The 13,196-nt window shown below is 44.1% G+C and overlaps 1 protein-coding gene across 1 annotated transcript in view; it reads right to left on the bottom strand.

Annotated features, from left to right (window-relative positions):
- The window catches only part of mao (monoamine oxidase), a 55,423-nt gene that overhangs the window by 28,921 nt on the left and 13,306 nt on the right, over positions 1-13,196 (bottom strand). Inside the window, exons 2-3 of the mRNA XM_078262667.1 lie at positions 2,616-2,710; positions 1,445-1,582 (exon numbers count right to left, since the gene is read on the bottom strand). Coding sequence (XP_078118793.1) covers positions 1,445-1,582; positions 2,616-2,710 — 233 coding nt within the window. The remainder of the gene's footprint in view (positions 1-1,444; positions 1,583-2,615; positions 2,711-13,196) is intronic.

Genomic DNA, 13,196 nt, shown 5'->3' with positions numbered 1-13,196 from the left:
TCTATTTACTGTCAATCGGTTAGAGTAACAGCGCTGAGCACGTGAGATTGAATTGATAGACAAACTCCTTTCTTAGTTAAAGCGTAAAGCACATGTGTCAAACTCAAGGCCCGCGGGCAAAATCCAGCCCCTCGTAGATTTTCATCCGGCCCATATATCAATGTTAGGAATATTTACTAGTACTGTAGAGAACAGTCATCTTAAAAGAATGGCTGTTCTTGGGCAAAATCACATACACATAGTGATACACACACACACACACACACACACACACACACACACACACACACACACACACACACACACACACACACACACAGAGCACTGACATTTGAGGGTGTGGAGGCAATTAGACTGGGTTGAAATAGTTCAACCCAGTCTAATTGTTGTGGTTGTGTATATTTCTGTTGTGGTTGTTTATATTTCTCTTTCCTGTTTTATTGTGATAGTCTGGTTTTCTGTGCTGTCTTGTCTAGTGTTACTCCCTGTGTTTTCCCGCCTGATGTTTCTCACCTGTTTCCCAGCCCTTGTGTCACCTGCCTCTCGTTACCTCGTTACCCTGTGTATTTAGTCTTTGTCTTCCCTTTGTCTCTTGTCAGATCGTTCTGTGTTTTTGCCCTGTCTGTTTGTGTTTGTGCTTGTTTCTGTACTGTGTCAGTTTCCCCCAACCGTCTTCTCGTCCGTGAGTTTTTGGTCAGTAGTTTCGGTTTCCGGATTCCTGCGTTTTTTTTGGTTATCCTGCTCTTCTGTTGCTTTGCTCTGGGATTAGTGTTTGCCTGCTCTCTCAGGACTCCTTTTGTTGGTGTGTCCTTTCGTTTTTTTGTGTGTAATAAATCCTTCAGCTGAAACCATTCTCGCCTGCTCCCTGCTTTTGGGTCCTCAAATTCTCTGAGACGTAACACTAATTCTCTTAAAGTAACCTGACCCCAAACGAACGAACAATACACGAGGGTATTTCAGGGTGCCGTCCTCTACCACTGGATGGATCGAGTGCCAAGAGGCTGGGACCAGCCTGTCAACCAGCCAGGAAGCGCCAAAGTTTAAACCACAGCTGACCACCTTAAATGAGAGAAGTTGCTTGTGGACTGCGTCAGCGGCTTAAGGGAAAGTCTGTGATTGTGTGTGTATACCCCTTTTTTCTTTAGTTTTGGAGAGGTCCGGGGATACCAGTGACACCACAAAATAAAAACAGCCTAGAGGTCAGGGATTTGAAACTGGTGTGGTTGACAAGAAGAGGAAAGTATCTAAGGTACATTTTGTAAAGTAAGTTATTTGCATAGTTCTGGTTTGAAGCATGTCCTAGTTATAATTATTGACCCCATGGCTAGTGAACCGCCTCGTGAAAGACTTACTGACCAACAGTCACTGCAGAAATCAAACTGAATGATCTGGATCTGTTAAATGAGTTAGCTTGGACGGATATAACATCAGCCAAAGCACTCACGTTGACATAATGCACCAGGCTCTCCTGCTCGTTGACTTTGTAGGTCTGAATGCCGTACTCTTTGGCCAATCGGAGGATGCGGTTCTGAGTTGGTCCGATGTAAGCTCCGCCCAGGTCGACCCACTTTGTCTCCTTATTCTGAAAAAGAAAAAAACGCATCAAAACACGAAACAAGTAAGTCACAGATTATGTTGAAGAGTCCGCTGTTGATCACTGAAGTTTCATGGCTATGTTGGAGAGTTTCAGGCCCTTCGGAGAATGGTTCAGTCGTCTGAACACACAAAAGACAGTGCCCTACCCCGTCTGAAGGATATTTACTTAAAGAAAAAGGCTTGGAGGAATCATTAATGATCCGAGTGAACACAGTGAATCTGACTGCAGTAGATGTGAAAGAAATGCATGAAAGTTATGCTAATTCAGCCCTGTTTAGTTCCGTTGTTGAGACGGCAAGACTTAGGGACCATCTACAAACTACAACACCTAAAAGAGATACAACAAAAATATTAAATAAGGTAGTGTCTTCAAACTTGTCTCCTGCTTGTTGTACTACAGCACTTACTTTAAAAAAATAAGCATAAGCCTACTTTTGAAAATATTTTAGTTGTATCTCTTTTCGGTGTTGTAGTTTGTAGACGGTCCCTAAGTCTTGCCGTCTCAACAACAGAACTAAACGGAGCTGAATTAGAATAACTTTCATGCATTTCTTTCACATCTACTGCAGTCAGATTCACTGTGTTCACTCGGTATGAATCACTTCACATGGGGAGCACTTGTAATGACATTTCGAACATGTTAAGAGGCTAAAAGCACGTTTAAAACTTGCCCAGTTTCAGCCTCCTGGGTGCTAACGCTAGCAGGAGGATAACACGCTGTAGGCAACACCGATTGTTTCCGTTTTTCTCGCTACTGACAGCACTCCACATTTACAAACAACAGAGCTACGTGTTGAAATCAACCGGAATTCTCCTTTAAGATTAGGCACCAAAACGACTAGTAAAGTTTTGGAAAAAGATTGTGGTTTGGGTAAAAACCCTCCTGAGGAACGAACACGCTTGCCCCGCAGCTCTGTGGACACGTAACGTAAGACTGCCACATACACACACATTTATTGCTAATCTTTTCAAACTCTCTCGCTAAGCATCTGCAGAAGTGTTCGCTCTCCTGGTCTTACCCGCACGGTGAAGGTGCGACCACCGACCCGATCCCTGGCCTCCAGGACTACAGGACTCAGTCCGTTGGCTTTCAGCAGCTTCGCTGCACTCAACCCTGCAGACAGAGAGCAGAAGAAATTCTCAGACACTCATATGATTTTATCGTCTTATCGATTGGTTGATTGGATCGACCTGTAAAACGTATATGTATGGCGGTTGTTGAGGTGCTACTCCCTCTGAAGTGTTCTCACAGTAAAGCAACACAGGAGTGGAGAAGGTCTGTCAAACTTCATGGCAGAGAGGCTCGGTGCAACACTTTCCTCGTCTTTGGTTCGGTGACTTTCAGACTGAATAGATGAAGGGGATTATTTGGAAAATACCAACTGACTAGAAAGATTCAGATCAAATTGGAGTTTTGTATAAAAACAAGCCGTGTTTCTCTTCTGGAAGTCAGCGCGCTCAGTCATGCGTTTAAAGTATAGTTGTGTGCTTGTACACAGGTCTCTCTTGAAAAAAGGATTAGGTGAGGGATTAAGCACCTAACATTTGCCTTTCGAATGACTTGGCTGGATATTGACAGAGCCATTGGCAAGATGCGAGAGCAGGGGGGAGGGGGAAATCTCTGCAGGGAGAAAGAGCGGAGGGAGAAACACTTCCACAACACATCACAAGCCAGCTGATCATATGAGCAAACAGAGAGAGAGAGAGCATGACTTCCACATACATTGACTTACTGTCCAGAGTCTGTTGCAGAAAACAGCTTTTCACACACTGACCTCAGGCAATCCCTGCCATAACTTTAATTCAATAAGACATAATGTAAATGCACTTAGGCATGCAGAGGATTAGCAGGCAGCATATGGCTCGGCAGCGCCGGACTATGTCAGTGCAGCAGACGTTTAAAAACACAGAAACCAAGTAGAGACAGAAGGATTTATATGAGTGGTTACTTACAAGACGCTGCTAATTTGATACATTGCATGGCCACGAGTATGTGGACACCGAAACATCACATGCATATGCGATCACAGGCATCACATTGCATATGCGATTCCATTGCAGGCATTTCAGCCACAAGAGCTGGAGGGGACGTCCAACACTAATATTGGGAGATAAGTGGGAGGAATTAAATGTTTTGTTTTCTTCAATGTTCCTAAGAAATATGAACCCGAGAGTCTCCTGGATACAATGTTACAACCCTATAAGTGTATGTTAGGGCCAGCATTTTCAATTCAACTTCTATTTGGCATGGTAGATATATTCCTAAAACCACAATACCCATGAGCCACGGCTCAAGGTAATTGTAGCTGAATTCATCCTAAATTAAAAAGTAAGTAGGTTTAAACTGCAGATTGCGCCAACAGTGTGATCTTTAGCGTCAGCCGACGTCTCTGTGATTGGAAATGCATCCTGGGAGCCGACACATCAACGACACATCAATAAAACCACGCTAAAGAAGCTCTGAAAAAACAAACCCTCGAAAAGAAGCCACAAGGCTACCATCTTTGCAATAGTTTGAACTTACTAAGCTGGGAAAACACGGTTAAATACAGCAGACTATCTTGTTTTCAAGATTTATACATTTTGAACACGCTGGTATCAGATCAGTACTCAGTATCGGCCGATATGCAAGTTCAGGTATCGGAATCGGTAGAGAAATAAATGGCATTGGAACATCTCTACCACCATTACACAAAATGTTGCCTCATTTGTGACTCTTCACAAGGGAAAAAAATCTGTTTCCCCCATCGACACGTCAAACACTGAGTTTCTGAACATCTTCAGCCTGGAACGAGTTTTCCAAAAGATCCGCTTTTTGTGACCTCAAACGCAGTTTGTGTGGACGAAAGGTTAATGGCCCTGACACACCAATCCAATAATCGGCCGTCGGACAGACTGGCGAGGTCAGTGACTCGAGTCTGTTCGGTGTGTTCCGTGCCGTCGTCCGTCGGAGGAGCCGCCGGCCTTCATTTGGGCCGATTTGACTTGTTGAATCGGAAGGCGGGCAGTCGGACTCAATGACCAATCTGATTGGTGGAGGGCTAACCCGGAAATGACGAGAGGGATGAGCGTGACTAGAGTCTCTCAAAATCTGACGAAAATCTTCTAAACTGACCTTTGTTGATCTGAAATGAAGACAGATTCAGCAACTGCACGGCCTATTTCTCTTTTCAAATGTTTTCAGAAACACGTTTCGGTGAAATATCTTCGTAAAATATGAGATCGTATTCCGAACAAAGCTGCCATTATGCCCAGTTGAAAAATCCGGGAGCAGCCAGACCCACGTGGCGCGTTCGTCCAATCAGCTGCCGGTTCGCACGCGCAGAACGCACACTCAAGTCGGCGGTCGCTTCGCACTTTTTGGACCTCGGGGAGCCGACTGATCAGGCCGACTGGCTTTTCTGCCGACGGTCGGCCGTCGGGTTGGTGTGTCAGGGGCTTAAAACGCAGAGAAAATGCTACATTTAAAAAAATACCTATGAACTTGTGGATTAGGCTTCAGGGCGGTAGCCCAAACCATGAAAAACAGCCACTCCATATACTGTACTTTTGGCTCGCGCCTTGACACCTCGGAGCTACACTCACACTCACACACTTCACCCCCTTCCAAATCCTGCTGAGCTCCGTTGAAGCTAGCGAGGTTTATATTAGTTAAAACATAATTTGTCCTGTATTATCCAACTTCAGCCTTCTCTCCCTGCAAAAACACCCACCCGCCCAGTGTGCCAGGCTTTGTAGAAAGCATTAGCTCGGACCAGAGGAGGCTCACAAATCTTCTAAATTGATGCTATTACCTGCACTCAGCTCCAAAGGCCAGTCTCTGTCTTGGAAAACAAAGAGCATCTGTCTGCATCTCTTGTTTATGCCTACAGCAATCACTGCAAAAAAAGTCACATCCTGTTGATTTCGCTTTGATCAGAAAGCTTCTTTGTCTTAATGGAGACACCATTTTTATAAAAAAAAACAACTTCTATAGGACTAATAGATCAATATAAAGCTTTTTATCACTTGAAAAGGATTCAGACTGAGCTTTCCCCTCTTGTTTATCTTCATCCCCCGCACCATGAAATGAAGAAGAGGAATGAGTTGCACAGCTGGAAAAATCAACAAGCTATCCCGAACTGAACTCCAGCTGAGAGGAGAGACAGAGGGGCAGATTTCAATTCAACTCATGCAGCAGGGAGGCAGAAAGAGCAACAAAAAGACACAGAAAAATGTGAGATTGTACGCATAGACGCATAGGAATTTCGATTAGGGGAAATATGAAAACGTGTACGAGTAAGAAACAAACAAAACTAATATGTACTGTATTTATCTGTTTTTTTTCCCCCCATGGAGTCTGTATATACAGAGGGAACAACACTGGGCAAACATCTGCAGTCCAGCATGTCTCCGCGGTTGTTTCTTTTGCTGCTACGCTGTGAAGCCGCATACCACACACTCGCAACCACCCACACAGACATTAACCAGGTGCAGCGGGTGCCTCTGCAATGTTTAAATAACCTTAAAGGGATAGTTCAGATGTGTGTTCAGTGTGGTTGTCTGAGCTACTTCTCCAGAGTCAGTGTGTTAGCTACAGTAGATGGCGGTCGGGACTCCGCCAGTGTGAAGAAGCAGGCAGGAGTACCGACACGGAAACTAAGCAACGTCCTGCTGTGGACAGGGGGGGCAGCAGCTAAACGCATTTTAGACACCTGAACACATCTATATCAGTTTAAATGGACGCTATATTTAGTATATTTTCAGCACTTCACCCTGCTGTCAGACGGCCCTTTACGACGGGGAACTGAAGCCGTTATCTCTGCTCTCTTCAAAGCCACCAGACTCCTTTGACAAAAACAGACATTTTACCTCACGGGAGTTCTGCTCTACAGCTGCCTCCATCAGTTAGTTTTATTTGTTAGTTTTGATGGTAACCGTTTAAAACACCAAAGTCATACAATAACACTAACTAACTAACCGATGGAGGCAGCTGTAGAGCAGCAACTCCCGTGTTCTGCGAGGTAAAATGTCTGTTTTTGTCAAAGGAGTCTGGTGGCTTTGAAGAGAGCAGAGATAACGGCTTCAGTTCCCCGTCGTAAAGGGCCGTCTGACAGCAAGTCGAAGCGCTGAAAATATTCTAAATATAGCGTATTTCAGCCGTCATTTACTGTATGTAAATAAACTGACTCAGTATCTCATATAACCCCACTTCAAAAAAAATCAGAACTATCCCTTTAAGTTGTTTTTATTTCTATTCTACCCCCAGTCATGACAACTGTGCCTGAAGGGATTACAAATGGAGGGGGAAAAAAAGGTCAGCTAGTCTCTCTGGTGGAAACCATGGAGAATTAAAGAGAGAGAATCCTCTCCTCACTCTGAGCTAGATGTCCTCTGCTGTTAGAGGCTTTCTGCACCTAAAGACATGGCTTAATATTTATCAAACAGATACGACCGCCTTGAAGCGCAGTCTTCCTGTCATCTGCATCTCCCTCCTTTGTGCGGACGCATTTAAGGAGGGATCAGACAAGAGAAGGAAGGGGATATGATAGCGAGGTCGATTGTACTGTGCATCTCCGCAGTGTGCATGGGACACATGGTTGCAAAAAAGAAGAAGAAAGCGTGTGCATAAAGAAAGAGAGTAAACTGAGGCGCAGCAAAACACAAAATGTGCACCGAGCAGGTGGCAGACAGAGAGTCGTTCTCATTAAACACGAGGTTCACTGAGCTACTAATAATGCACCTGTTGTGTGTCTGTTTATATCTTTTCCATCTTTTTCATTTCCGTAGGAGTGCGTTTAATCAATTTTTAATGCATTTGTTTTTACAAACCTTTCTGCATGTAAAGATTACTATTACTTAATAAATAATAGACACCCAAATGTGTGTTCTCTCGGGTGGAATCAAGTAAGTTGAAGTCTTTGTAAAAGTTGTGCCTCCATTCAGTCCTTCCAGAAGAGTTTTTTTGTGATCGTTTCGGGCAAAGATCCTTAATTATGTCACGTTTTCTTAAAAAATGCGATGGAATATGCGGGATATTTATGCAATTTTATGCGATGAAATTGCGGGAACTTGCAAAAAACGGTTCCATCGCGGCTTCATCGCGGGGTTTGCAGCTTTTCGATGATGTTCACGTCGCGTAATTACGTCACTTCATAACGCTCCCATGGCAACAGGGAGAAGTGGCTGCTCTTGTGTGAAGTAAACGCAACATTTTTCAACTTTCTGCTAAGATATATGTGACGAAAATGCGGGGATTATGAAATCATGCAAGCCCCGGAAATCGGCAATTTATGCGGAAAGTAAAAAAAGTGTATTTGAAAAAATTCGCGTTTTTCTGGAGGGACTGTTCATCAAGAATCATTTCAGTATTTTGCAACCTGGACCCTTTTTTTTACCATGCATTTGTTTCTAAGTGACTAATACAATCACTACAACTTGTTGTATTTGGTCCAGTATTGAGCTAGAACGCTGTAACCGTCAGCCGCGAACCGAGCTGTAATGTAACCCTGGAGAGCAAATGTTCACCGTCAGTTGGCGTCCACTAAAAGTTTAGTTTTTTCCGCTGACAGGCTCAGATTATTCTTCTAAGTGTCTGACAACATTATGAAAGGATCCCTACAGAGATAGACCTTTTAGTTAAAGAGGAAGATCCTTTTTGTTTAACCAGAAACAGCCCCGAAATCACCATCACCAAACTTCACCAGACTCCATGTAAATAATCAGGACTTTTAGCGTGTATAGAGCCAGCATATCTCCACATGTAAATGTGTGACTTAAGGGTTTATTTCAATCAAACCTGAGTGGTGATTGTTGGAACAGTGGAAAGACGAACCAAGACGGCTTTTGATCATTTTTATTTTGTTTCTGTCGACTTTGAATGAAGTGTGTTTTCCGATGATACAATTACTGGTTTTTAAATGGAGTCTGGTGGGTTTGGCGATGGCAATCTCGGGGTTGTTTCATGTTAGGAGCTTAGTCCTTAACAAAAAGGTCTACCTCTGTAGGGATCCTTTCCATAATGTTGTCAGACACTTAGAATAATTATTTGAGCCTGTCAACAGAAAGACAACCACTTCTACGTTACATAGCAGCTTATTTCACCGCTACCGACTGTAGTGATCTCACTTAATACTGGACCAATGTCAAAGATTGTTGTTCCCATCAGTCACTTAGACACAGAAATATGGTAGAATAGGGTTGAAAAATACCGAAGTTACAATTTAATTAAGGTGGTTCTATTTCAGCATTACTACTTTTGGAGGCAGTCCCTGCTGCATTATGCGCAGTATCTGAAGCTAAAAAATACACAAAGAACGAGCACACAAACTGAATGTATGACAGCAGGGCAATAATGTAGGTGTATGTATCCTCCCCTCTCTCGTGATTCTCTCCCACCACTGCTCCTCTCCTCTCCACCCCAGCACCTTGGGGCTCTGGCTGACCTAATTGTCTCGTCTCTCTCTGAAACGTTTGTCACGGGGAAAAAATAAAGATGACTGTGTGTATTAGGCTATTTCGTTATCTTGCTTTGGGAAGCACTTATTTTTTGTTTCGACGTGAAGATGCTAGACAGTCAGTGAGTGCATTTTTTTGTGCAGATGTTCAATGCTATGCTGTACGCACACGCACACGCACACACACACACACACACAAAGAGATAGGGGCAGATACAGTTTCCTTGACAACAGTAATTGTTAAGTTGGAGCCACTTGGCAGGTGTGTGTGTGTGTGTGTGCGTGTGTGTGTGTGTGTGTGTGTGTGTGTGTGTGTGTGAGAAAGAGAGAGGTAGATAAAAGTGAGAGCTGTGGCAGTAAGTCGGTGTGTGTCCCAAAAAAGGCTTCAACGTTTCAAGGAGAAGCAAGGCCAGTGAAGGGCGGAGTGGTGTGTGGGGACGATTCTCACAATGGCATCCTGCTTACAATAAACTACAGGGATCAGAGTCTTTGCAGAGTCTGCTTCTTTAAATACATCTGCACAAATGTTTTGGTGAAAAAGGGTGTTCCACGTAGGTGAACATGCCCGAACAAAAAATGCATGGCATGTACTGACAGATGGGCCTCTGTGTGAAGACTGACTCGTTCTACACCTCCTCCTTCAACAAACTCAATCAGCCAATTAAAGCTGGAAAGACACCGCAAAGATATTAATCTTGTATGTTGTGTTAACTCCATATCAACACATCTGACAACACATATCACACGACCGTTCACACAGACACTGGGCATGTGCGTGCCGGTGTTAACAGGAAGCAGATTGTCGGACGTTACTCTGCGGTTGGAAATCATGGATGTAGAAGTTGAAAATACAGAAAATACTTTGGAGGAAGAACAACGGTGAAAAGTAAGAGCAGGGATTTATCAGCTTGGACCGACTGCGAGCTGGAACTGTTACTGAAAGGTCTGTAAGCTACCTAACTGATGAGACCTGCGTCGTCGTTTCCAAATGTCTCCGTTTGTGCCCGTCCAGACTACAAAGCAACCCCGGAGTTTTAGAACCAAAACGGGGGCAGCAGCGTTTCCAAATGTCTCCGTTTTAGGGGTGCGGAACCGCTGGAGGATACGTGGACGCGAGGCGTAAACGTACCAAAAGATATTTGTTTTTAAATCAAAACGTAGTGTGAATGTAGCCTGAATCTCTGCCATCAATAATTTAAGATTCATGTTGTGTCGAGCCTTCTTAGTGGTTGGAAAATAGCTATTTTGAGGCTAGCATCAAAGTGCCCCTAGCACTCCCATTCAAAAGGCCATTTGACCGAAAAACGAGAATACGGTACATCTTAAAAGTGGCGATTCTGTCCTAAATATGCTTTTAAACGAAAGTTTGACTCGAGTACATTCACAAAAAGACCCTAGGTTGTGTTTTGGCGAGAGTTACGCTTTAAGTTTAAAAAAAAGATGAACAGAACGGGACATGAACACTCGGTTCCTGGGTGAAACGGTCTTATACAGCAGCAGTCTGTGGGGCATACAGCAACAAATACGACAGCTTGGGTAACAACAGTCTCAATTTTGCAGCCTTTTGTTACCTCACATATCCTTCGTCCCCAAATTCAGAACCTTCTGAGAGCCTAACATGTAAATAAAGCATGTTCTTTTGGGGAGAGGAGTCACATTTTGCTCCCCATGACAGCAAAATGTTAAATAAAACACACGTTTCTCAACCAACTCTCATCTCATCTGTGCTCTGAAAGGATTCTGCATGATGCCAAGTTAAATACTGTCATGTTCCCGTCTTTAAAACCTTCTGCACCTCAGCAAAACGTTCTTTTCACAGGAACAAACAAAAAAAATCTACTACCAGCTGGGTGACAAGCGAGACACTTGAATCGGAGCCGTAAAAGGCTCCATATCGATCCAGAGGGGGAGACATTTACAAGACACATTGACAGCAATCACATTTACCCCGTCTCATGTTCTCAGCACGGAGACACTGATTGGCTGTTTACGTGCAACAAAGCGAGGCGCAATATTGACAAGCAATTACACACAACCTTTGAATTCAGACAGAGAGATGTGAGAAAGAGCAGACAGGAGAGTAAGAGAGAGGAGAGTGTCTCTGGGTGTTACAGCATGGAGACAGAACGATGCAATTCTTGATTTTGACTTTGAGATCTTATTTTAAAAAGTAAAACTGCCTGCTGCTGTCTGAAAATGTTGAGGAGTTCACTCTTGGTAGGTTATATTTAGTTGAAGAGAAAATAGACAAAAACCACACTAGACACTAGGCGTGTGTAGAGCCAACGTATTTTCACATGTAAATCGGTAAACTGTGTGTTTATTTCAACCAGGACTAGAGTTGTGATGGTTGAAAAAGTGGAAAGACGACCCAAAACAGCCTTTCATAGTTTTATTTAGTTTCTGTCGACAGAGACAGCTCGCGGAGCCTTCGCGCTGGAAACGACAGCTGCGGTGACGTCATTCAACCCAGTCTCACGGCAGTTTGTGAAATGGTCACGTTATTTAATCTATTGATACGTGTTCACAGGGACGTTTTTCTAGTTTATTTCGTGGTGGCCAGCACGAAAATGTAATGTAAAGTAATGTATTTCAATGGGAAGCATATTTCATGATCACAGCACGAAAACGGTAGGGAGTAGTATGAAAAGCCGAAAATCCACGTAGGGATGTTGGTTGAGGTGGAGGATGGGTCAAACAATACAGGACTTTCAACCGGGAGACGCGTCCCACGTGTGGCGTTTTGTTTCCCCGTTGTTTTCCTAATCACAACCGTCCCGTTACTGTCGCGCGTCTCCCGCGGCCACCTCCCGGCGTGTGAGGCACCCTTTCCCCGTTGTGTTTTTCCTAAACCCAACCTCCGCCATCCCGCTATTGTCGCGCGTCCCCCGCGGCCGTCTCCTGGCGTGTGAGGCGTCCTTTCCCCATTGTCGCGTGTCCCCCAGAGACCGCGGATCGTGTCCCAGGGTGTGACGTTTGCGTTCCCCGTTAATCTTTTCCTAAACCCAACCTCTGAATAGATGGTTCCCATTTTGTGCTGGCCACTACGAAATAAACGAGATAAACGTGTTGTTGTACACGAATCAATAGATTAAAAATAACGTGACAATTACACAAACTGCCGTGAGACCGTGTTGCGTCATTTTATGACGGGAACGCCGCGGCTACCATAAATGAAGCTTAACGCCATCATCGGCTGCAAAGTGACTGTAGTGAATCATTTTAATGTTGCCTCAATGCAAACAGAAAGGCCCTCTGATAACAGCTGGAGAATCCGTTTGTCTGACAAACACTGAACAGAAGAGGGAAACAGGAACATATCCCACAGACCGATGAGGACTTTGTGTTGTGCAAACATCCATCAGCTACGTGTGCACCCCCCCCCCCCCTTTCTATTTCATCAATGTCATCATTACATAAGATTACCATAGCTGAGATTACAGCTGCACAGTTCTCCTGGCTTTACCTGCCACACAAAAGGCAAACACAAAGGAGCAGGCACACAGAAAACTCCAAATGGAATCGTCCATCTAATGTTTACACCGGGCAGCTCACACCACGGCGTCTCATGTTTGCACAGTTGGATGGAGAAAGTGGCGCTCTAGGATTGCACACATGTTAACGGTAATAAGACGAGCTGTTCATTCTGCGTTAGGAGTGTTCAGACCAACCGACAGCATACTGTGCAGACTCAACAGGTGCACCCGAGTCTCTTTGAAAGGTAGCATGGGATTGAGCAAAGAGGACGACGTTACTTCACAAGACCAAAGCACAAACGTCCCGCAGCTTTTGCTGCTTTCAAAGGGGAAGGAAACAGAAAAAGCTCAACACTAGAGCTGCAAAGATTAATCGATTTAGTTGTCAACTATATCAGCAATCGCTATTTTGATTATAACATCGGTTTAACCCTTGTGTTGTCTTCCCGTCGACCATGCAACTTTTAGTTTTTATGGGGTTTTTTCAACATATTGGTCACTTTTTTCAACGTTCTTTTATGTTATGGTTGTGTATGTTTCTGTCTCTGTTTTATTTTGGTAGTCTGGTTTTCTGTCTTGTCTTGTTTTACTTTCTGCCTTGTGTTTTCCCGCCTTTTTTGATCGTTCTGCCCAGCCCTAATGTGTTTCACCTGTACCCCAGCTCTTGTCTCACCTGTCTTACAGGTCT

This window comes from Sander vitreus, chromosome 11, assembly GCF_031162955.1.
Source record: "Sander vitreus isolate 19-12246 chromosome 11, sanVit1, whole genome shotgun sequence".
Classification (NCBI taxonomy): Eukaryota; Metazoa; Chordata; class Actinopteri; order Perciformes; family Percidae; genus Sander; species Sander vitreus.
Note: the sequence above shows the minus strand (reverse complement) of the source record. Positions and strands in the feature narration are given on the sequence as shown.